The 25,427-nt window shown below is 51.7% G+C and overlaps 1 protein-coding gene and 1 long non-coding RNA gene across 2 annotated transcripts in view; both read right to left on the reverse strand.

Annotated features, from left to right (window-relative positions):
* Positions 1-15,790, reverse strand: part of PLCG2 (phospholipase C gamma 2) — a 143,268-nt gene extending 127,478 nt beyond the window's left edge. The window contains exons 1-2 of the mRNA XM_081807867.1: positions 15,664-15,790; positions 10,480-10,714 (exon numbers count right to left, since the gene is read on the reverse strand). Coding sequence (XP_081663993.1) covers positions 10,480-10,672 — 193 coding nt within the window. The 5' untranslated portion in view covers positions 10,673-10,714; positions 15,664-15,790. The remainder of the gene's footprint in view (positions 1-10,479; positions 10,715-15,663) is intronic.
* A 3,760-nt stretch (positions 15,791-19,550) lies between these two features.
* LOC145717515 (uncharacterized) lies at positions 19,551-23,863 on the reverse strand. Its single transcript, XR_014140783.1, has 2 exons — positions 23,541-23,863; positions 19,551-21,716 (listed from the first exon to the last, which is right to left on the reverse strand). It is a non-coding gene; the product is annotated as an uncharacterized LOC145717515 (long non-coding RNA).
* Between the last annotated feature and the right edge of the window lie 1,564 nt (positions 23,864-25,427).

Raw genomic sequence — 25,427 nt, forward strand, 5'->3', positions numbered from 1 at the left:
AAGCCACCAGGGCAGCTTGAGCATGAGACCCCCTCCCCTTTCGGATCCACACCAGGCATGTTACACACATTTACAAATGTCATCTTCCCAAGGATCGTGCCGGAAAGCTCCGCCATCACCCCATCTCTCGCAAGAGAAAACAGAGGCACGAAGAGGCATGAATCGCTCAGGGTCATGCAGCCAGTAAGCACAGGGCCGAGACCGGAACTGCTGTATGTGTGTGTGGCTAAAAAGGAAGTTGCCATAGGGATGCCCTATCTTAACCCCAGATCCTACCGTCTCTGGGGGGAGAAAAAGGCAGGTGGGGGCCGAAAGGGGCATCTAGGTCCTTTCCCGGATCCGTCCACCGGACACATATCGGGAGGCACCCGCTGTGGGCCAGGCACAGGCGGAGCGCTGGGGATTCCTCGCTGGTCTGGTCAGCAGGACAGACGGGACCCTGCCGCCCGGAGCTCACAGTCTGGGCAGGAAGGACCACTGAGCGTCTGGCTCCAGGTCAGGCCCTGCCAGAGGGCAGGAAACGCTGACACCAGGATTTCTGGCTTCAGCTTCAAACTGCACGGCACTTAGGTCTCTTCCAAGACAACCCAAGACATGTCACTCTGCTACCCTGATGTGTGAAAAATGCATGCTCATTTCTAAGATCCACTGGATGGTGGGAGGTGGGGACGAGTTTCTAAAAGGATTCACCAAGAGATCGCTTTTAACAGCTCCCTCCCTAGATGGAGCACCAAAGTGGACCGACTACAACTCACTTGACGTACACAGGGTCCTTCAAAGGGGAGGCTTGGTTGCTTGGAGGAGAGAATTCACGGGATGTACTTCCAAGAGACAGGAAAGGAGCATGAGCCGTAAGGCCAAGAGCAAACCTTACAGAGGGCTTCCCAGGTGCCTCAGTGATCGACCCACAGGCACACATCTGAGCCTCCTAACAACCCTGGAAGGCAGGCACTACCAACCTTCCCATTTTGCAGATGAGCAAACAGAGGCACAGAGAGTTAAGTCTCGTGCCCAAGGTCACACAGCTAAAAAGCTAGAGAGTCAGGAGTCAAACCTACGCAGTCCTTGTGGCCCGGGTCAAGACCAGCGTAGCTAGGAAGCAAGGGGACCCTTGAAATAAAGCAAAGGCCCTAAATTCTTTTACAACAAACTCCAACTTGCCCATCATATCTGCAGCCAGATGGACACCTCTGGTCATGCTCAGCCCGCCGTCCCTTAGGCCCCTTTTAAAGGGGAGTGTCTTCGTTTGCTAGGGCCTCCATAACAAAATACCACGGACCGGGTAGCTTCAACAACAGCAGTTTACTGTCTCACAGCCCTGGAGGCTGGAAGCCCAAGATCAGGTGTTGGCAGGGTTGGTTCCTGCTGGCGGCTGAGAGGGTCAATCTGTTCCGTGCCTCTCCCCCACCTTCTGGCACCAGTGGCGTGCCTCGGCCTGTAGATACACCACTCCCAGCCCCGCGTCCCTCGTCACTGGGCCTTCTCTGTGTGTCTCTTCTCCTTGTAAGGACACGGTCATACTGGACTGGGGGCCCACCCAACACCAGCATGACCTTAATGAGTACCTCTGCAAAGATCCTACTGCCAAATAAGGTCACGTGCTGAGGTACCAGGGGGTTAGGGCTTTGAAGTATGAATCTGGGGGGAGGTCACAATTCAACCCATCACAGGGACACCCCCCCCACCGGCCCATAAGTCCTGAAGCTGCCAGACTACGCTCTCCAACAGGAGAGGTCACCTACCCTGCCCACACCCAAGAGAGGACAATGGCCTCAAAAGAGCCAATCCCTGTGCACTGGCTCGAAAAGACCCGGCCAATCACAGGCCTCCCCCAGGAGCCCATCCCTGGGGGGGGGGGGGGCGGGGACACCTCAGGCTTCCCGGAAGGGGCCGCACAGGGAGTCAAGCTGGAGAAAGGCTTTGCTGGGGAATCCAGCCATGGCTACCAGGACACGTAAGGGAGACCAGTCCATGGAGAGGAGCCACCTCCAGGGGCTCTTGCCACCGACAGGATGGTGAGTCCTCAGTGCCACCACCTCCCCTTCCCACGAAGGCCACTTACAGGGTCAGGCTGTTCATTTTCTTGGATTCCTACAAGAACCCACCCCCCAAGCAAGCCCCTACAATCATTCTGTCCTCCAGGCATCCGTGGGGTTGTTACAGCCACCTCTGCCCCCTCCAAAATTAGGGGCCATGGAAGAGCCTGCAAGATGCCCTCCAAACCCATTTCCCATTCTTAATGGCACACAGGTTGGCCACATTTCCCAGGATCCTTTGCAGCTGGTCACATGCCAAGTTCTGGTCTGCGGAAGTTGGGCACCTTCCACCTTGCAGGCCTGGCCCATAAAACCCTCTAAGGCGTCTTCCATTCTTCCTCTTCCTCTGCATGCTGGCTGGACACAGAGGATCCTGAGGTGGCCTCGGAAGTCTTAGGGGATCACGGTGCTGCCAGGCAGCAGAGCCCCACCCCTCAATCCCACCCACTGTTTCATGACTTGGCTGAGAAACTTGTACTATATGAAGAAATCATTTGTCACTGCACTTTGTCCCTGACTAACATAGAAGCTTTGCTGCCATGCCCTCTCTGGAATGCTCTCCCCACAGAGCTTCCCCTGGCTCCCTCCTTCTCACCCACTAAGTCTCAGCTCAAATGTCACCTCCACAGAGAGGCTTCTCTGAGACCTGCCCTACAAACAGTGTTCTTCACTGGTCACTCTGTCCCAGTGCCCTGTTTCTTTCCTTCCTAGCATCCATCACAATCCAAAATGATGGAATGATTAGTTTGGCTTTTTCTTTCCCATGAAACTATAGGCACTAGAGGCTCCTTTATGGATCTCCACTGTCCCACTCACCACTTCATCCCCAGTGACCAGTGTAACACCCGACACACACTCAGTCCTCTTTGAGCATTTGCTAAATCAACAAAGGAACAAATTCTAAGAACATCAAATGATCATGATCCAGGACAGAAAACCCTTGAACAACCACAGAAACCAATTCCTCAACCATCCAGCATACAAGCAGGTCTGAACCAATAAGAAGAATAAAAAGGTTGGGGCGCCTGGGTGGTTCAGTCAGTTAAGTGTCCAACTCCTGATTTCCGCTCAGGTCATGATCTCAGTGTTGTTAGATCGAGCCCTGCATCAGGCTCTGCGCTCAACACAGGGTCTGCCTGTCCCTCTCCTTCTGCTCCTCCACATTCTCCCCCAACCCGCGCATGCGCTCTCTAATAAATAAATGAAATCTTTAAAAAAAAATAAATGAAAAGGTCAATTCTATTTTTTATACCAGCAGTCTCTATCATGGAGTATACCCCAGAAGGGAACCAGGAAGGAAAATCACTATGTAAGTGGAAGTTCTAACATTGATCTCATCCTTTCTACAATACCGCTTGCCTTTATGTTTGATGAGGACAATGACAATAATCATGACACGGATGACAAGAGCAGCTAATAGTCGAGCATCTGCCTCCAGGGTGTTCAGCAACGTAGCAAGCGTTTCCCATGCATTCATTTAATGTTCTCAAAAGTCTCGTGCAATTGGCTCTTTCATTAGTCCTTTTACAGATGCGGAAATGGAGACACAAAGAGATGATGAGTGGCCCAAGATCACACTCCAACTAAGTGGCAGGGCTGGGATTGGACCCCAGGCACCTGGGCTCTGGACTCTGTGCTATCATGTACCATAACTGCACATCTAAATCAACAAATAAGTTTACAGATACTGAGGATGTTGGCTCAGTCTTATCTCTGATGGGATGTCTGAAGGAATGTGGATTTCTTCTTAGATGGAGGATGCCAGTGGAAAAACAGCCACTTCTCCATTGTTTTGAAAACCTTCTGATAAGATAACAACTTTCAAAAATATTCTTTTTTTTAATGGCTATGAAGCCCCAGGATGGATTTCAGAATTAGCAGAGAAACAGAACCGCCACCCTTTCACCGGCCCTGGCTGTCAGCACCTGTCCACACTGTGCAGCCCCCTGGCACGCCTGTCTCCCTGCTCACCAGGGCACGTCGAGAGTCCCACCCCTCCCCCGGCATCTCCAGCACCCCGCAGAGCGTGTCCTGTGCGCACAGAAGGAATGGATGCATTTCCCTCCCGTTGTCAACAACGCGGTCTGAGCGGAGCTGCTGTTCCTGGGTCGCCAGCGGGGTGCTCTCCATCACGCACGGAACTGAAACAGCTAAGAGCACCAGGAGGTGGGACTCTGAAGGCAGACAGAACGGGTACAAATTGTAGTTGTGCCCGGTCGTGGCTGTGTGGCCTTGGGCGCATCTCTTAGACTCCCCAGGACTCCGTGTCCTCTTCAATAGTGCAGGGCGGATGCCTGCCTCCCAGGTTCACTGTGAGCAGCTGACGAGCTGGTGTGTGTGATGTGCTGCCACACTGAGAGGTACACAGAGAGCACTCGTTAGAGGCAGGTCTCGTCATTGTCAGGGGGACAAGCCAAGAACCCCACACCAGGGCAACGGGACAGCTCCTATTTTTGAGAATTCCTCAATTCATGGGCAGCCACAACTTGGCAAAAATAAGCAGATGGAGAAAACATGAGTAAGTGCAACTGAAAACTTCGGGATACAAGCCGACTCAGTCGAAACGGCCACAGTCCACACCCTCAAAGGCAGCTCATTGCCGCATCAACCCTGTTCGGACTCCACAAACCGGGGGCGGCACGTCAGCTCCCGAGACACATTCCAGGCCTCCCAAATGCAGAAGATGCAAGAGGACCCTAAAGGTTTAACCCAGCAAGGGCCCCAAGTGGGCTCCTTTCTACTGGAGACTCAGCTGGTGCCCCTGGAAGAAAGAAAAACCACACACACAGCATTTCCCGGCTGTCCCATGAGCTCCCTCCCTATATTCAGAGGCTCTTCAGGAGGCCAGGACTGGAAGGAATCCCAGTCACCATCTTACCAGCCCCCTTGGAAAGCAAGAGGGAAACTGACAGCCAAGAGGTGAGTGGCTTAAGATCCACAGTCTTCATTAGAAGCCAGGCCTTGGGACTCCCCACCAGTGTCTTTTCCCCTTTTTCTTTTATTGTATTACATTCTAATCTCCCACATATTAAAAAAAAGTACATAAAATCCACTTAATTCTTGTCTATCCTAAAATTCATCTAATTCATATTGGATAGGAGCAATTATCTCACTTTGATAGGGAAACTGAGGCATGGAGTGCCTCAGTTCACACGCTTACTAGGTGGCGGAGTGGGGATCTGAGCTGCAAGTCAGGATCCGGGGTCCAGGTGCTCTCATGGTAACCAGCCACTCCCAGCTCCTTCCCACCCTGCACATGCAGGCTTCTCCTCACAGAGGAGATTCCCCATTTCTTGAACCCGAGTTGGCCTTGGTGACCTGAGCTGGTACAAGGGACATTCTGGGACTTCTGAGGTTAAGCCATAAGAAGCCCTGCAGCTTCTGCTGAGGACTCTTGGAACACACCCGCCGGGGGGATGCCAAGCACCGTGTTAAGTCCAACTACTCTGGGACTAGCAGGCAGTAGGCACTCAGTCACCCATCGCCACCAAGGCACCAGATGTGGAAGTGAAGATTCTGGAACCTTCCGGACCAAGGGACACACCAGTTGAGTACCACTAAATGACCTGAGTCCAGGCCACAAAGGGCAAAAATCACCCAGCTGAACCCTGCCCAAATCTCTGACCCACAAACTTACTCACTCATATTCAATGGCACCTGCTGATCCCACTTCAAGACAGCCAGCCTGCAGGCCACCTGGTAGCCTCTCCTTCAACTTGCCACCCAAGAAGCTCCTCCTCGAGGAGGCCCCCCCCCATTCCCTACCATCCCCCTCACAGCCAGATGGGTAAGAACCGTCCTTCCTCACACGGTACCGAGCCCAGACCCTCACTGTGGTACTGATCACACAACCCTGCAACGGCTGGTTGCTGGGTCTGTTCCCCACCAGGGGCGGGGGCTCCACCCTTCCCCCTCTTGCACAGCAGTCCAGCACCCAATAGGACAGCAGATATGGGCCGAACACATGACAGTGCTCCATCACGACAGGGTCCAAAGAGAGACCCTATTAAACCCACTGACATTTTATGGCCCTAAGCAAAGCAACACGTGACTTGAAACTAACGTTTCTCAACCTCAGCACCACTGACACTTTGGACTAGAGTATTATTTGTGTTACGGGCTGTTCTGGGCATAGTAAGATGTTTAACAGCATCCTGGCCTTGATCCACTAGATGCCGGGAGCACACCCCATCCCCAATGATGACAACAAAGAGTATCTCCAGGCATTGCTGCATGCTCCCAGTGGGCTGCGGGGGGATCGCCCTGGTGGAGAACCACTCCCTGCTTTAGACAGCAGGACCTATGTGTGTCTACCATCACCCAAGCCTGCATGGGCAGCCGGTGTGTGTGGGATACCTGTCCACAAGTCACACACCACTTGCCGAGGACTCCAAAACCACCTGCCCGTGCTCCCTCGTGCAAGCTGGCAGGCATCCCAGTAACCTGCATGGTCCTACTAACTTACAGCCCTGAAGGAACACCATGTCCTGGGGTCCCCCTCAGGACATCACCCTTACAACAGTGAGCTGGAAATGCATCCCTGAGAGTCCCTATCAAGGACCTGAAGGCTTGCTCTCTGAGGGGTCAGGGAGCACCATTACTAAGCTCTTTACCCCAGAACTGGCTTTTTCTGTCTCTTTACCAGGAACACATCCATCTCACACAGGACTGCCAGAGCATGTTCCAAAATGCAAATGTGATCATGTCATCCCTCTTCTGAAAACCCTTCCTTGGATCCCTGCTGCCCTCCAGAAAAAGTCCAAACACCTGAGCAAGACTTTGCCACCCTGGACAAGCTGGACATCACTCGTTAGCAACAACAATGGCAAAAATACAGCAGGGGTTCCCAATGGGTGAGTGCCTAGCCCATGCCATGCACCATGTTGAACCCCTCTAACATATTAACTCATTTATTCACTCCCAACCATAACCCTGCAGTGCGGACACCAGTATTATTCCCTTTCTAGAGATGAGAGAATTAAATCTCAGAAAGCAGATGTAACTTGCCCATGGCCACACAGCAAAGCTCCTCAAACAGTGCTCCAAGTCAAACCCCATGCTGCTCGTACCTAACGCAACAATGTCGGCTCCATGAGGATTTGAAGCTGATTACTGCCGTGTCTTCAGTACCTAGGACAGTGCCTGGCAGCGCGGATGCTCAACTACAGAAGGAAGGAGGGATGGCAGGATGGGTGGAAGTCTCAAGAGCACCACATGCCAAACCTAGCTAATTACCAGGACCACTGGGGGGCTGATTAAAATACAGAGTCCCAAACTACCTAGTGAATGACAGTCACCTTCAAACGCTCCAGGGAGAGGGCAAAATTGCATTTAGTTAACCGAAGGGGGAGAACTACAGGACATGGATTTCAGGAGACAAAATCCCATCTCATGCCCCTTAGAATGAGCTTCAGGAGAAGGTTCCAGGAGCTGGTGTTTTTAAAAGTCCCCCAGGTATTTCTGATTGTCAGTCAGGCTTGGGACCCACTGCCCACTCTCAGTATGGCATCCCTGCTTTTACCATTTGTACCCCTTCCACACCCAGCAGGCCACCAACCCCACCCCAGCTCCAACAAGTATCTGGGCCACTTGGGAGATCAAGTGTAGCCAAATGCAAGCAAAATTGGGATGAAAGTTGGCTGCTCACTCACATGGGCATTTTCAAAGCAGGGCTTCTGGCTCTGTACCACCTAAGACCTGCTTGGCTCCAAAGCCAGAAGAAACCTTTTGGAAAGCTATTTAATCTCACTCATGATAAGAAATCAAATGAAGGGGCGCCTGGGTGGCTCGGTCGTTAAGCGTCTGCCTTTGGCTCAGGTCATGATCCCGGGGTCCTGGGATCGAGCCTCGCATCGGGCTCCCTGCTCGGCGGGAAGCCTGCTTCTCCCTCACCCACTCCCCCTGCTTGTGTTCCCTCTCTCCTGTCTCTCTCTCTGTCCAATAAATAAATAAAATCTTTTAATAAAAAAAAAAAATTCCCGGGGCGCCTGGGTGGCTCAGTCGTTAAGTGTCTGCCTTCGGCTCAGGTCATGATCCCAGCGGCCTGGGATCGAGCCCCGCATCAGGCTCCCTGCTCAGCCGGGAGCCTGCTTCTCCCTCTCCCACTCCCCCTGCTTGTGTTCCCTCTCTCGCTGTGTCTCTTTGTGTGTCAAATAAATAAATAAAATCTTTAAAAAAAGAAAGAAATCAAATGAAGAACTATGCCAAGCTAGCAGAGTCCACCTGTGAATGGCCAAGTTTGGAATCCCACTGCAGCATGGATTCAAGTCTGGGAACAGGTACCTCACGGGCTTTTGGGGGGGGGTGCCAAACTGCCTTTTGACTCAGAAATAACACTTATAGGAAGCTGTCCTTCAGGTGTGCCCACGTTAGAAGAATAAAAGCATGCAAGGATAACCCACACACACTGCTGGTGGGAATGTAAAATGCTGTAACCACCTTGAAAATAGTCTGGCAGTTCCTAAAATAATTAAACAGAGTTACCATATGACCCAGCAATTATACTCCCAGGCATACGCCCAAGAGAAATGAAAACATACACCCACACAAAGACTTGTACATGAACGCCCACAGCAGCACGAATCACAGTTGCCAAAAAGTAGAAACAACCCAAATGTCCATCAATGAGCAAATAAACACACTGTGGAAAATCCACACAATGGAATATTATTCAACCGCACAAAGGAATGACGTACCAACACGCACTACAACATGGATGGACCTCGGGAACATCACGCTAAGTGAGTGAAGCCAGACACAAAAGGCCTCATGTTACAGAATCCCATTTATGGGAAATGTCCAGAACAGGGCAATCTACAGAGACAGAAAGGAGACTCATGGTTGCTTAGGGCAGGGGAGGAGGTTGAGGGCTATCAGGGACAGGGTTTCCTGCTGAGGTGATGAAAAGTTCTAAAATTGATGGAGGTGGTGGGTGGTTGCACAGACCTGTGAATACACTAAAAACCACCAAATTGTTCGTTTTCACTGGGGGGTAGGGTATGTGAATTCTATCTCGATAGAGCTATTATTTTAAAAAAAAAGGAAGAATAGAAGTGTAGCTGCAGTAGCTAATAGCAAAAGACCCGAAATAACCCCAGTGTCCACCTCCGGGGCTCAGACCCTGAAGCACAGCCAGATGCTACGTGGCCGTTAAAGAATCAGGCAGACCCATGTGCAGATCAGAACCCTCCTCCAAATAATCATTAGAAAAACAAATCAAGGGGCGCCTGGGTGGCTCAGATGGTTAAGCGTCTGCCTTCGGCCCAGGTCATGATCCTGGGGTCCTGGGATCGAGTTCTGCATTGGACTCCCTGCTCCTTGGGGAGCCTGCTTCTCCCTCTGCCTCTCTCTCTCTGTCTCTCATGTATTAATAAATAAAATCTTTAAAAAAACAAATCAAGGTGTAGAAATTTTAGTAGGGACCCATTCGTGCAAAAAACACGACTTTCACATGTTGATACAAGCACAGAATACTCTGGAAGCCAGAAGAACTTGGTAACGAGCTCGCCCCGGGGCACAAGGTGGGGCTGGGGAGGAGATACATGTATTAATGAATTGTTTGATTTTTTTTTCCCAGTGTATATTTTAATTTTTCAATTATGCTGACTTTTTAAAAAAGCAATCCATTTAAAAAAATGCAAATTAAAGCAAGTCTGCAACTGAAAATTGCTTAAGCCTCCTTACTCCGTTTGTTAAACAGTCTTAGAAACTTTAGGAACTGAGCCAATTGCCCAATCTAAGGTAGGTGGGGAAAGAAACCACCACCCCCAGGACCAGAGCTTCATTTAAAAGCTCCAGAATCCTCAGTGACGTGCTCTGTCCACACGGAGAAAAAGTAAAGGCCTCTGGTTCTGTGGTTCATGGTAAAACAAAACAGGCATTTGGCTAGCAAGCCTGGAGTTTCTGTAGCTCTGTCATTCAGCCATCAGGAGGGCAGAGAGCGGGCGCCTGGGTGGCTCAGTTGGTCAAGCGACTGCCTTCAGCTCAGGTCATGATCCCAGGGTCCTGGGATCGAGTCCCACATCGGGCTCCCTGCTCTGCGGGGAGCCTGCTTCTCTCTCTCCCACTCCCCCGCTTGTGATCCCTCTCGCTGTGTCTCTCTCTATCAAATAAATAAATAAAATCTTTAAAAAAAAAAAAAAAAAAAGGAGGGCAGAGAGCTTGACCAGCAGCAGAAACTAAAGGATCCCCGATGCCGTCAGGCAGGGCGCACACCCCTGCCAGCCCAGGTGAGCCACCTTATGTCACTTCCAAGTTGGCCCACGCAGGCCTCTGTTGCTTCACCAGGGCGTTTCGGGCCGAACTTCCCCCACCTATTCTAAACGCCACTGGAGACCCAGACAGAATGGCCACACTTGCGTTTCCAGAAGAAGATAAGGTATCGAGCCAATAAGCGAAGGCAGGAAGGGGAGAAGTGCACAGGCCGGGGCTCCAGGGTACTCACAGAAGCCCTCTATCTTGTCGGCTGTCTTGCTCCAGGCCACTTGGCGTGTCTCCATGATCACCTGGACGGTCCTCCGCTCCGGGGTGGACTTGCGGAAGCTGAACACCGTCATCACTGTGCCCAGCTCCAGCGCTCTCTTGATCTGACTCTTCTCGTACTCAGGAAGGGTGTCCACGCTGACTGGGGCGGTCATTGTCGGCAGAATAGGGGGTGGCAGGAGTGAGGGCAGAGGACGCTGGAAGGGCAGAATAAAGGAGTGAATTGGTTTTTGTTAACTGGGTGGGGGAGGGGATTAGTTAACAGCCAAAATCCTGTCTCATGCCCATCGGGATGAGTTTCAGGAGGAGGCTCTGGTGGCAGGGAATCATGGACCACTCAGACCACCCATGCAGGACACAGAGGTTTAAATAGAAGTGGACATGAGGGAGGAGGCCCCTCACCTCAGTGACTGAACTGTTATGCTGGCTTTGAATAACCAAATCACCCCAGCCTGGCAGTGACCCCTACCCTCCCCACACACTTCCATGCTTAGAATATTTGAATAGCCAAAGCAGCCCAGACTGGCCCCACTCCCCACCCCCAGCATCCTTTTATATTCTGCCTAGATTTTCCTCAGCATCCCCTTACTTCCTAAGTGAAGTTGGGAACAGAAAAAAATATTAAGCCACTTCAGAATGTGTCTATGGAGACCTCTGCACGGAAACGAAGCCAAAATGACAGAAAAGATCAGGGCGCAGCTGCCCCAGGGTCCAGGCCTGGTGTGTGGCCCTGGGTAGGCTGCATGACCTCCGCAAGCCTCAGTCGCATCATTTCTCTAACGGCGCTGTTGGGATGGTGAGGGGCACCCGGCGTTCTGCTCAGCGCGCAGTAGGTGTTCTGGAACACCACTCATACCCACACACAGTCGGAGAGATGCCAGGTCCCAAATTCGACAGCCATCCTTGTCTGGACGTACTCACACCCACATCCAATCCATGAGCAAATGCAACCCATCTTCCCGGCTCGCTGGCTCCTCCCAGGATCTCACAGCTGGATTGTTCTCATGGCCCACCTGTGCTCCTGCTTCTGCCCCAGCCCCCTACAGCCCAGTAGTGACCAGGAGCTAGAGGACACTTCTGGAACAAGATGAGAATCCCATCAACCCCTCTGACCAGCCGGCTGCAGTCGTGGCCTGAGCCCTGGCTCTGCAGAGGGGAGTCCAATGGAAGACGTTCTAGACCCTCCCTCAAGCCCAAGCCTTATTTCCACACTCCTAAAGGGCGATCCCTCCTTCCAAGAATCTCCAAGGTTCTTGGAAGGATTAAACCAGATAGTGTATCTTGGGGCCCTTAGAACAGTGATGCAAAGTCAGTGCTCCCCAGATTTAGCTCCTGCTACTACTGCCCATCAGTTGTTCCGTGCACCTCCTCCCCGCCCCCCAAATGCCACAGCATTAGGAGCCCACAGCTGTTACTCTGTAGAGAGGCAGGTGTTCCAGCCCAGGTCACGCAGGCCCTCACTCTGGGTCCGCCTTCTGACAGCCTCCTGCCACGCTGCTCAAAAGCAGGGCCTCGGTTCCCTCATCTGTAAAATGCGGATAATACCAGTCTCAAGGGGCGCTGGAAGGACTGAAAGCTACAACGTACAGCCCCCAGCCCTTGGCAGGGCCTCAGGTAATAGTCATCAGCCAGTTGTTCAACATGCTGAGTGTCAACTCTGTGCCAGGAACTGAGCTGGGGACTGGTATGCAAATCAGGGGTTGGGGAGAGGCCCAGGCCTTGCCCTTTGCCCCCTCCTCCCTCCAGCTCCTGCCCATCACCAAAGGCACCTCCACAGGCATCTGGAGATAAAACCATGAATTACACCTGCTCTCTGCCCACCTGGAATCAGACCTGTCAGCTCAACCCCTACTTAGATCAGAGAAAGCTTCTGGGAGGAGAGGGTATCTGAATCCAAAAGGTAAAGCAGGAGGGAACAGTGTTCTAATCAGAAGAGCTGGCTTAAGCCAAAGCCCAGCAAGCTGCAGGACTACTAGGCTGTGCCACAGACTCCGGGATGAGCCTCCTGCCTCATCACCCTGTAATCCAGGTCAAGCCGTTGAACAAGGCGTCCGTGGCCAGTCTCATCCTGGTGAACTAGCTTTCCCCAGGGGCCCGCACCTGCTATACCTGGTTTATGTCATTTATCTCAATGAGAACTACCAGAGGTGAAAAACCAAGTCCTGAGAGGGGAAATTCCACGATCAAGGTCACGCAGAAACGTGGCAGCACTGGGATCAGAGCCTTGGTCTGAATCCCACGCCCACAGTCTGTCAGCACCTGCCTTCTGGAACTCAAGAATTCTGCACCAGAATCTGGCCAGAAAGTAACTAGTTTGGCCCTCCCAACCCTCTCGAGAGGCGGAAGGCCTTGTCCAAGGTCACACAGCTGGGAAGTGGCAGAAGCAGGATTTGCACCTGGTCCCAGCTCTGCAGCTCTTCACTGTGCTGACCACCCCCCAGCCATGTGCCCCTGGAGTTCCCTCCCAGGGCTCTAGGCAGCAGGGCATAAATAGGGGACACACACCCTGTCACAACACCTCCACCCGCAATTAAACCTGCCTGCCCGGAGGCACTGGGATCTTCATTTCTTTCTGACTCTGGCCCTGGGAAGGCCTTGGACGTAACCTTCCCCAGATTCTGGTTACTTCCAGCTCAGAAGCCCGGTGGATTGGCCCAACTATAAACATCAAGTCTCTCCTGTTGCCTCTAGCCAAGAACTGGAAAGAGGTCCTCATGGCCACGAGATCCTTGGAGTCAACCAACAAAATCCAGCCAGCTCCCGACTCAGGCTTCCAGAGTTTGATGCTTCAGCAACTAAGGCAAGGAAGTCTCCAAGGCTGGCTCCCCAAGGGAAAGCACTAGCTATCAGAGGCAATTTCCATTTTGCTTCTGCTGAAAGAAAAAGAAAGAAAAGAAAAGAAGAGGAAAGAAAAGAAAAGAAAAGAAAAGAGAGAAAAGCACAAATGAAAGAAAGGGCCTTGAAATCCCTTTTTTAGTCCTGTTTCTCATCCTCCCTGGATAACTTTGCAAAATGACTTATGGTGTCTGAGATTTAATAAGAGGTTTTGCCATTTCTACTTTTCAGTCCTTTTCAAAATAAACTTCTGGGCTACAAGGACCCAGAACCAGGAAGCAGGGACGGTTTCTTCTCTTCAGTGTTCTCTGCACACGTTAGGCCCATAGAGGAGTTCATATCAAATCCCACAGCACAATCCTCTGTTAAACTCTGCACAGTCACATCCCTGAGAGGTAGCTGCTCCTCCAACAGCTCAGAGGAAGGTGGGTACGGCTGCATCTCACGCCCACCCCGCAGCAACGGATTTTTATTGGAGGAAGAGGTGGTGTCATCCAGGGCAGGGAGGAATGTGAATGAGTCCACTTTTTTTGGGGGGGGGGGCAACCTATGATCATCTGTCAAACCATGAAACATGCATATGCTCTGATCAGCAATCACCAAGGTGAGGAACAAACACAAAGATGTTCCCAGAAGCATTATTTGTAATAGAAAAGAACACAACTGGGAGGGAGGTCCCTTAAAGAAATCACGGGACATGCACACTAAAGAATGCTCCGCAGCTATCAGATAGCAGCACGAAAATTTATAAGCAATGGAATCCAGAAAGATTCACGAAATAGATGAAAAAAGAGTGGCAAACCAGTACGCATCAAAGAACAGGTTTTTTAAAAGGCTGCCTGCGTATAAATCTAGGGAAAGTGGTTACTTTTAGAGGAGGGGAGGGGAGAGACCAGGTCTTGACTTTTTATTAATTTAAGTGGTAACATATGGATAAGCTTTTCTTTCTTGTGTTTTTACTGTTTTCTAAATTAAGAAAGGTTCTGAAGTTTTCTTATCAGCAATTTCTCACTAACTCCACCCAGCAAAAGGGCTATTCATGGGGTCCCCGCTTTGCCTTTTCTAGAGAAGCATTACACTCTCAAGGTGGGGGGGCATGTAGGAGGGTACAATAGAGGTGGGGGTGGGGGCCTGGGTTGGGGGAGGCAGCAGCAGCAGCAGCAGCTTTAGGCGGTTTCTGCATCCATGAAGCCTGCAGGGAGTATTGTCCCTGAACTGGGATACACAAGGCACACACACTTTTGCAGCAGGCTAACGGCCTGGGCCTGGCATAGGCCCCCAAATCGGCCCCTCCCCGCAGAACTGTAGCTAAGGATGATGGCCAAGCCCCACGCATGGCCCTTAGCCAGAGAGGGTCAAGAACTAGCCAGGGCACCCTTTCCATAGATAGGCCCCAATTCTCAACAGCCCTGGAATGTAGGTTTGAGTAGCCCCAGGATCCAGGGTAAGGAACGGAGGCTCACGGAGGTTCTTCAACGTGCCCAGGGTCACACAGCTGGAACTGAAATTCAAATTAAGTTGATTAACAAGGCCACCTGTTGCCTTGTGCCACGTCACCCCCCCTCAACCCACCAGACTCTTTCAGTCTAGCTTAAGATCAGGGTGCTAGAAGAGCCCCTCCCCGTTCTCCACCAGAATCCAGGCGCCAGCCCTTGTCTAAAGGAGACAGTTTTCCCTCAAATTCTTCCGCTTTGCGGGGGGAGGAAGGGGAATGACCTCGTTGGGATTCCAAACCATAACCAGAAAAACGCACAGACGAACACATATAATTATGCATACAGCTGTGGGGTGGGAACGGGAATCCCGACTCCCCCCAAACTCTCCCCATCTCTTCTGGCTGAGGGCTGCCCCTTCCGTGGTATCGCTCCGCTACCCACCACCCGCAACCACCTGTGTAATACAGGGAAGTGCCGGGGGCCTGCCTGGCCGCCCGCAGTCAGCGAGCCCTGAGCACAGACGCGGCCGGGAAGCACCGCCAGACCCCACACGGAGCCCCGCGGCCACGGGAGCCTTGAATGCCAACGCCAGCGCGACCCTCCCGGGTTCCCATTGAAATCCCGGGCCGTCCGCGGGCACGGATCGCCGAGGTGGCGCCGTTCCCGGTGAGGAAGTGACCGGCGGCCAGGCCCCGACCCCCGCCCCCACCGCCCGGCCCCGGGCACAGCGGGCGGGGGGCCCCCGACGGCGCGCCCCGCTCCTGCCGGCGCCCGCTGCGCCCCGGCGCCGTCCCCCGCTCCGGGCGCGGGGCCTCCCCACCCCCTCCCCCCGCCCCGGGCGCCCGCGTGCATTCTCGCCCCGCCGGGCCACTCACCTGGCCGTGCCCCCGCCGCGGGTCCCGGCTCCGGGCACTCCCTGCGACGCGCGCCCTCCAACGCGGGCGCTGCTACTTCTGCTTCGGCCGCGGCCGCGCGCCACGTGACTCGTGGGGGCCGCCCCCCGCGCCCCGGCCCGCCCCCCGCGGCCCCGAGGCCGCCCCGCCCCGCCCGCCGCGCCGCGCACCCCGGCACCTCGTCCGCGCCCGGGACCCCGCCTCCGCGGCCAGGGGAGGAAACTGAGGCCGCGGGCGGGGGAGCGAGCTGCCCGAGGCCCCTGGCGAGGGAGAGCGAGAACTTGCGGGCGCCGGCGTAGCATTGATGGAGGCCTACTCCATCCAGGTGCTTTTAGGTGCGGTGAACAAACTCGTCATCACCTGGAGATGGCTGTTCACCGGCCGAAATTTCAAATCGTCAGCGAGGCTGCGCGGGTGTCGGACCACCTCTCACTACCTTGGGCAAACCACTTAAGTACGCCCAGCCTCAGTGTCCCCGTCCGTCAGGCGGGATCAAACAGCGCTGTCCCCGAAAGTTTGTTGTAAGGGAGGTAGAATTGGGAATTGATCTCCCGGTTTCCCAGTAAGATGTTTTTTAATGGCTCCCTTGGTGAACTTCTAAGCACTTGGAGGAGATAGTCAAATGCCGACTTATGGTACTTAGTTGACGGCTCTCTTCCATTCTTGTGTTTCACGAAACCATGTTATTTAAACTTTTCGTGTGCACCTTTGACACGTGTCCTCGTGGTGATTCAGGCCAGCGTGAGGGTCCCCTACAGAGCCCTCAGAGCACATCAGCGCTACTCCGAAACTGAGTTACAGCATTTTTTGATCCTGTGAATGTTGCTGCGACTGAAAATGTTCTGTGTGAAACCACAGGACGCATTCGCCAACTTCAGAAATCCACAGATTCATTTCTTTCCCTGCCCCATCTCAGGAGTGACTGTTCACCACGCACCACTTACTGCCCTGTTTTCTAAAGAGATCTTTGAGAGGCTTCTTACAACGTCAGCCACTTGGAATCATGGGGCCAATTTCCAAGAAATAGTGGCTAACTCTAGGTTAAATTTCTTTGCCTTTTTTTTTTTTTAAGAATTCCCAACTTAATATTTATTTCCATCAATCTTTTTAACACTTACTTTGGTACCTCTTACACCATGTGCATGGTACCTCGGTGCAACCATATATGTGTACAATTTACTGTTCCAAAATCTGCTTGTATAGGGAAGCATGTTGAATCTCTTGCTGACAAAATGAGACTGTGTGCAATCAGAAGTTTTGGAGACCACTACTGGAAGCCTTGGCTCTTAACCTCTGTCCAAACAGATGCTAATTCTGGCTGGAGTTTTCTCTGGTCCCTGGGGGTCAAGCAAGAAAAGAAGAACATGTAGTCCATGCTTCAATTCGAAGAACTCCCTTTTAACCTGCGATTGTAAGCCTACAACATCTTGGCAGCTAAAATACCTGCATGAGATGATGATTACAGTACATGGCAGTTTTGCTTCTTCATATTTTTTCATTGCTTTTCTTCTCTGCCTCATTGTTTATCTTCAGGTGAATAGCTAAAGGCATCCGGTGCAATGAATAGGAATCTCTGGGGCTCCTCATCTCTTTTTCTTAAACTTCAGCTTGTTTGTTCAAAATAATTGGGACATTAGCCCCTCCCCACCCCGCCTCCTTCTGGGAGGACTCAAATACAAAATGACATTTCTTTTCCAAAGCACAGTGGGAAGGGGGAGAAGACACCGTGTCAAAAAAAAAAAAAGAAGAAGAAGAAAGAAAGAAAGAAAAAGAAAAGTACCCGTCATGGGGAGGACTTGCAGATTGTTAAGTCAATGGGCGGTGGAGGCAGGATTTGAACCCAGGTCTGTCTGGTGCCACCACCCATGGACTCATAGCCCCATTGCCCATCCAAAACATTAATAAGAGGCAGTCAGGCAGGGAGAAGTGAATTTGTAACCACTCCACACAGATTCACAAATGGGTCAGGAAGTGACCTCAAAGGGTGGAGGGAACTTTCTTTTCCTTTTCATATAAAAAGAAAGAAGGGGGAGGGATAACCTGAAAGAAACTAGTCTTTTCATCAGCATTGCCTCAACTTTTTATCCTGTGTTTCCTTGCCGGTCCTCAGTATGTACATATTGTTTTTTTTCCCCATAACCCTCTTCCACTGGCTAGCCCCCATGGCGCACTGGACCACTAGGCCCTCAGTGTTTGTTTCCCTCTCTGCCAAATGGGCAGAATAACCGTATCTGCCCTCCCCCCCACCCCCGGGCAATGGCGAGGATTAAATGAGACAAGCTAAAGCAGGCATCCTTCTTCAACCGTCAGAGCTGACTGTTTTTAATGTTGTCATTGGAAAGAAGAACACTGCGGTGTAGCAGGAAAGTGGGGACTTGAAGAACAGGGAGACCTGGGTTCAAGCCACTTCCTTAGCTGTGTGACCTTATGCTGGTCAGTCACCCTCTCTGAACCTCCAGTTTCCCCTTCATTCCGTCCTCTGGGCTGTCCAGAATAGGCAAATCTATAGAGACAGAAAGTAGATGAGTGCTTGCCTAGGACTGAGGGCATGCAGGTACTGGGAGGTGATGACTACGGGGTACAAGGTTTCCCTTTGGAGTGAAGGGAAAGTTCTAAAATTGTGAAGATGGTCAAACAGTGCTGCGAAGATACCCAAAGCTATTGAACTGTACGTTTTAGAAGGGCGAATTGTGTATATATGACATATCTCAATAAAGCTGTTTAAAAAAAAAATACCTACCTTAGAAAGTTGTTTAAAGAATTCAAGGTAGTGGGTAACAGAGAGCTGAGCACAACACAGCTTTCAATAAGTAACAGCCTCTCATTATAATAATCATTGTTACGGGGTGGGCCTTCCAAACCTGGGCCCCTTTCTCCCCAGGCCCCAGTGAAGCCCCCTCCCCGTGCCCCAGGGAGCCTTCTGGCCTACCCCTCCACCCCCACAGCCAAAAATGAGCAGAAAACCCCTGACAGCCTTTGCATTTGGTTTCCTTTCCCGACATTGTTCAGAGACGTGCATGTCCCCTGGGGACAAGCCCAGTCCCAGCAGCTGGCTGGCAGGCCTCTGTGAGCCGGCTTCCAGACCTTGTCAGGGTTAGGCCAGGCCTAGCAGTTGGCGGGGGGGGGCGGGGGCAGAAACCTCATATTTTCTTTCTCAGCTTTATTGAAGTATAATTTTTATACAAAAAGCTGCACACAATTAACATCTACAAGCTGATAAGCTTGGATGTATGCACATACTTGTGTTACCATCACCACAATCAAGGTAACAAACATATCCATCCCCTCCAAATGTTTCCTTGCGTCCCTTTGTCATTGTAGTTGCCTTTTGTGTTATATTGTGTATGCGTGTGTGGCAAGAATCCTGAACAGGATATCTGCCCTCAACACATTTTTAGATGTGCAATACATTATTGTCAACTGTAGACACAATGTTGTATAGCAGAGCTCTAGAGTTTACTCACCTTGTGTGACAGAGACTTTATAACCATTGAACACCACCCCAACCCCCCCTCCCCTCCGCCCAGCTCCTGGCAACTATCATTCTCTTCTCTGCAGCTAGAAGTTTGAGTCCTTTAGATGTCTCACCGGAGACGAGTCATGCACCGGCTGTCCTTCTCTGACTGGCCCACCTGGCTTAGCATTATGTCCTCCAAGTCCATCCACGTTGCGGCAAGTGGTAGGATTTCCTTCTTTTTAAAGGCTGAATAATACCGTCGTGGGTACATATGACATTTTCTTTATCCACGCATCTCTTGGTGGACATTTAGATTGTTTCTGCCTCTTGGCTATCGTGAATAATGCTGCCATGAGTACGGGAATGCGACCCTCTTCACCATCCTGTCTTCAGGTTTTGGGGATGTATATACCAGAAGTGGGATTGCTGGATCACGTGGTGGTTCTGGTGTTCATTTTGTGAGGAACCTCCTTGCTGTTTCCACAGCGGCTGCGCCAGTTTGCAATCCCACCGACAGTGCATGAGGGGTCCCCACTCTCCCCACCCTTGCCAACACCCGTTACCTTTTTTTTAAATACCAGCCACTCTAACAAGTGGGGGGGGCTATCTCGTTTTGGTTTTGATTTGCATTTCCCTGGTGATGAGTGATGTGGGGTCTCTTTACACACACTTTCGTTGGCCTTCTGTATGTCTTCTTCGGAGAAATGTCAGTTCAAGTCCTCTGCCCACTTTGAAATCTGGTTGTTTTGCTGCTATTGAGTTGTAGGAGTCAGCTGTCTAAACTGAGGCTGGTGGGAAGAGCCTCTGGTCCTGCGGTTTTTCTTTGGGCTTCTCAAGCCTCGGGTTGCTGCTGGGGCTCATGTATTCATTCGACAAACACTTGTTGAGTGCCTTCCAGGAGCCAGGCACCGTTGGGCTCCAGGAAGGCAGCAGGAATCATCAAAGTCCCATTCCGGGAGCGCACATTACAGATGGGGAGCTGGGGTTGGGGGGTGCTCCAGAGTGACACCGAGCAATGTTGAGCCCAGTTCCGCCCCTCGCTGTCTGCACAGAGCTGCCAGCCTCAGTGAGGCTCAGTTTCCTCATCAGTATTAGGGTTGCTGTGGAGGAGCGAGTCAGCTGATGCGTGTCCAAGTCCTGGGCACTGTTCCCGATTAAGTGGGACCCCAGCACTGACAAGGCAGTCATCGCTTTGTCGTGGACACACGACGCACCGTCCCCGCTGTGCTTGGCTGCAGCCGCGGCTTCCCCAGGCCCTCGGCCTCGTGCAAAATCAGGAGAGACAGTTAAAACCGGAGCTCCTGTGGAGGGGCAGCTGAGAATGCATGACGCGGAGACAGAGAGGCCTGGGTGGGAATCCCACCTCTGCCACGTTCCTACCCCGTGTCCCCAGGGAAGTGACTTAGTCTCTCTGGGTCTCTTTCCTGAGCTGCGCGGCTGAGGACCTCTAATGGCTGGAGCCTGAGTCTGGATTGTTCAGCTTCCACAAAAAGGCTGTCTTTAGGCGGGCACAGAGCAATCAGAAGTTCGAGGACATCAAGAGGATGAAGATTCCTTCCATATCTGCCACTCCTGGCAGCCAGACCAGAAAGGGGGAAAGCAAGAAAGAAGAAAACTCCCCGCAAAGCCCGCAGCACACTTTCTCTCCCATATCATTGATCGGGATTGGGTCCCAAGCCCATTCGGCCTCAGCTATTGCTCAAGGAATGGGATCCCACATCTGGCTGGATGCAGGAAGCCATGTGGGGCCTCCCGAGGTGTGGAGCAAAACAGGGTCACTGTTGGTGGGGGCATGGGGGACAATGTCATGTGGGCAGCCCATGGGGTCCTGCAGGTATCACAAAGCTCCATGAGGCAACCAGAGAAAGGTCATCCGAGGACGGAGATTCCCTTTCGTTCCCTCCAGAGGCCAGCAAGCCTCCAACCCGGTTCTTGCTCATTCAACAAACACCGAGCCCTTACTTGACACCAGACCCTGTGGGTTAGTGTTGGGGGGCTGCATACAAAATACTGTATACTGGATGGCTTAAGCCAACAGAAGTATATTCTCCCACAGTTCTGGAGGCCCGAAGTCTGAAGTCCAAGTGTTGGCAGGGGCGTTCCCCCTGGAGGCTCTGGGGGACAATGCTGTCCGTGCCTCTGTCTTAGGTGGTGGTGGCTGCTGGCCATCTCGGGCATTCCTTGATCTGGAGCTGCATCCCTCCCACCTCTGCTCCATCTTCAGTGATGTTCTTCCCTGTGTCTGGATCCCGATTCTCTCTCTCCTTTCTCTGGTGAGGGCACCAGTCACTGGATATAAGGTGGGCTCTTAATTTAGGATGATCTCATATTGAGATCCTTAATTACATCTGCAAAGACCTTATTTCCAACTAAGGTCAGATTCACAGGTAGGGGCACCTGGGTGGCAAAGTCGGTTAAGCGTCCAACTCTTGATTTCGGCTCAGGTCACGATCTCAGGGTGGTGGGATCGAGCCCCATGTGGGGCTCTGCGCTCTGCACAGAATCTGCTTGAGATTCTCTCTCTCTCTCCCTTTGTCCCTTCCCCTCTTCTTTCTCTCTCTCAGATAAATAAATTAACCTTAAAAAAAAAAAAAAACCATTCACAGGTATAGGGGGTTAGGACTTAGATCTTTTGGGCGGGTCATGATTCAACCCACTAACCCTGTATTAGCTAATAGGGCAGTCCACTCAGCACTCAAGGGAGAGATAGCAGGAAGAGACATTTACTACCAAGGAATGATAAGAGTTGGGTTAGAGGGATAAACCAAAGGGCTGGGAAGACTTCTCAGAGGAGGTAACCTCAGAACTGTGTCTTGAGGGATGCACAAGAGGTTTCCAAGAGCACCAGAGAGAGAGAGAGAAGCTTAGTTATAAACCAGGCTTGTTGGTCAAAGTTGATCAACGCCCTTAAAGTCAGAATAGTGGTTCTCTTTGCCTGGGAGGGGGCAGAAGGAAGGCTTTTGGGGGCTGTGATAGTCTCCCTTTTGATCCTGTAGTTATAGGTGGCGGTCACTTGATGAAAATGAGCCTTACACTTATAACTTGTGCAACTTTATGCATATCTCAATAAAAAATAAATATTTTAAAAAGTCTGCTCAATACATTAACAGGTCGTCTCTGACTTGTTCTGCTTTCAGTGTTTTTTAAATATTCTTCACTGAGTACATCTTAGTTATATTAGGAAACTAAACTGTTTGAAAATCAAGGCCAGGAGCGCCTGGGTGGCTCAGTCAGTTAAGCGTCTGCCTTCAGCTCAGGTCATGATCCCAGGGTCCTGGGATGGAGCCCCGCATCGGGCTCCCTGCTCGGCGGAAAACCTGCTTCTCTCTCTCCCACTCCCCCTGCTTGTGTTCCCCCTCTTGCTGTCAAATAAATAAATAAAATCTTAAAAAAAAAAAATTGGTTACACACCTGTTAAAATGGCTAACTAAACTACAGACAACTGACAATGCCCAGTGTTGGAGAAGGTGGGGAGCAACTGCTGAGAACCCCAAAGGGTGCAGCCTCCTCGGGAAACAGTTGGGCAGTTTCTTAAAAAGGCGCACGTACGCTGATCCTAGGACCCAGCAATCCCACATCTAGGTACGGACCCAAGAGAAATGGAAACCTGTGTCCATTCATAAGCCTGTCTGCCAGAGTCCATAGCAGGTTTATTCATACTTGCTGAAAATAGGAAACGACCCCAATGCCTTTCAACTTGTGAAAAGATAAACAAACGTGCACACACCGAAATGGCCCGCATCGATCACAGGGAAAAAACTAACAGCCACAACACCAAGGGTGAAGCTCAAAGGCATTATGCTAAGTGAGAGAGACCAGAATCAAGACGTTACAATGGTGAGATTCCACTGATGTGACATTCTGGAAGAGGCAAAACCAGAGGCAGAAAATAGATCACTGGTTGCCAGAGGCGGGGGAGTTGACTACAAAAGGAATGGGGCGGGGGGTGATGGAATTGTTTTATATTTTGATTGTAGTGAGATTACACGACTATATGAATTTGCCAAAACTCCTATACTGTATACCCAAAAGGGTCAACTTTACTGAGCGTAAATCGTATTTTACTTAAAAAAATTATAATACTACAGATGAAGACCAAGGGCGGGGGGGTGTTGAGGGAAAAGTAGTCATTAATGCAGATTTGGGAGAAGAGGGTCAGGAAGGCTTCCAGAAAGCAGTGAGTCTCTCTCTGAAGCCAGTGGCAGGCGAGAGCTGTCAGCTGAGTGGGGACAGGAGGAGAGAGAACCAGTGGCAGACAGAGCAGCACGGATGATGGATGACGGATGACGCGCTCTGGGCAGGGTGTAGTTCTGCTGGAGCGAAGGGTGTACATGCCCCAAAGGAAGGCCAGGCTTGACTCATGCCCAGCCTGCTGAGCCTCACTAAGCCATCTGGACATTACCTGGGGGCAATGGGGAGCCACCGAAGGTGTTAGAACAGAAGAGTGATCTGGAGGATTTCTGGCTTGGAAAATCCACTGGGGACAGTGGGTTGAGGGAGCCAGGCTGAAGGCAGGAAGACTGGCCAAGACGTTCTTTCTTCCATGGTTGTGCATTCTTGGCTCAGACATTCTGCGGCTCAGATGTTAACCAAACACCTGCCGTGTGCCAGGCACTGTTACAGGAGCTGGGGACAGACCAAAAATCCCTGTGGCTCTTACATTCTAATGGGGAAGACAGACCATAAACAAGGAAACAGATTACCAAGGTCATCCCAGAGGGCAGTGAGTGCTGTGACAGAGCAGATGGGTATAATGGGGGAAGTGAGAGGGAATTTAGATAAGGCAGTCACAATGGCCTCTCAGAGAAGGTGCCATCTGAGCATGACCTAAGGAAGAGGAGGAGCCCTAAGTGAGGATCTGGAGAAGGAACTTCTCAGGCAAGTGCAAAGGCCCCCGGGGGGGGGGGGGCCTGATCGCTTTGGGGGGGCACACAGTGGATGCAGAATCCCTAAAAGCCATGAAGTGGGGCGCAGGGGTCTCCCTTCTAGCAGGAGATGGACAGAGCCTTCCCCTATGAGTGGCTGCCTTTCATGCCCCTGCCCCACATCCTCCATATTTTGGGGGGAATGATAGTTTATGGCTCCAAGTGTGGAGAGAACAGCCCGAATCCAGAAGGGTGGCTTTCCTCCCGGTTCTAAAGGTCACAGCTGTTGCCACTGTAAACAGTTTCCGTGTTGACAGAATCACAGCAACTCCGGAGACAGGGAGACTGAGGACACACCTGGAAAGGCATCTGGATTTTTCAAACTTAAAAAATAAAAAATAAAAAAAGGCCCGAGCAAGCAAACATAACTTGTGTCTGGTGACTCATCTGTTGCTGAATCCTCCCTGTCACCAAAGCTGGCCCTGGCCGGCTCTCTCCCTGTGTGTCACCTCCCTCAGCCACACAGCAGTGTCCACAGGGGACATCTTTCAGTGACTGAACCTTGGTAACAGGTCTGAACTGGGCTGCCCACCCAGCGGTAACTGCTAGGGGTGAGGATGAGACCCCCACAGGACCCCACATCCCTGGGTAATAATCGATGGTGGCTAAACGGCCTTCTGAGGAGAGGGAATCCATTCAAAAGCCAGCTGTGGGAGACTGTATTTTCCAAAGACACCCCTACCCGCCCATACCATCTACTCTTCTACAATGTGATGTGGACGTTCCTCCGTTGAACCTGGCCAGTCTTTGTAACTGTGTAATTGCTCCATAGAATGCCTCAGAAGGGATGATGCATGACAGCTTCTGCCTGGCTCAGGACATATGCCCTAGGAGCCCCAAGAGGACTCAAGAAGACCAGCGCCCCCGAAGCCACCATGTTGGAGAGACCGCATGGGCACTGTGCAGAGACAGAGAGAGTCCCAGGGAGCCCCCGCTACTCCAGGCCCCCTCTGGTCCCAGCGCAGGTACCAGACACAAGAGTGAAGAAGTCTGAGATGACCACAACCCAAGTCAGCAGCTGCCCCCAGCGGTATGGGAGACCCTGAGCCGGAACTGCCCACCACTCCCTAATTCCTGACCCTTAGACACCATGCTCGATAATCGATGTGTATTGTGGTTTTAAGCCAGTAAGTTTTGGAGTAATTCATTACACAGCAATAGATCATTGATACGAGGAGTTTGCTTTGTCAAGTGGGCTTGTAGGTTTGGGGCAGAGCAGAATTGTCCAGGGCACCAGAAGACAGGAAGGGCTCTGCCATCTGGAGTTCCCCCTCTTTGCCCTCTCCCTCAGCCTCTTCTTCCTCCTCTCCTCTAACTAAAATCTGAACAAGTATTTGAAATGTCCATTTGGAGGGACACTGTAT

This window comes from Leptonychotes weddellii, chromosome 16 (genome assembly GCF_054177405.1).
Source record: "Leptonychotes weddellii isolate Sample4059 chromosome 16, ASM5417740v2, whole genome shotgun sequence".
Lineage (NCBI taxonomy): Eukaryota > Metazoa > Chordata > Mammalia > Carnivora > Phocidae > Leptonychotes > Leptonychotes weddellii.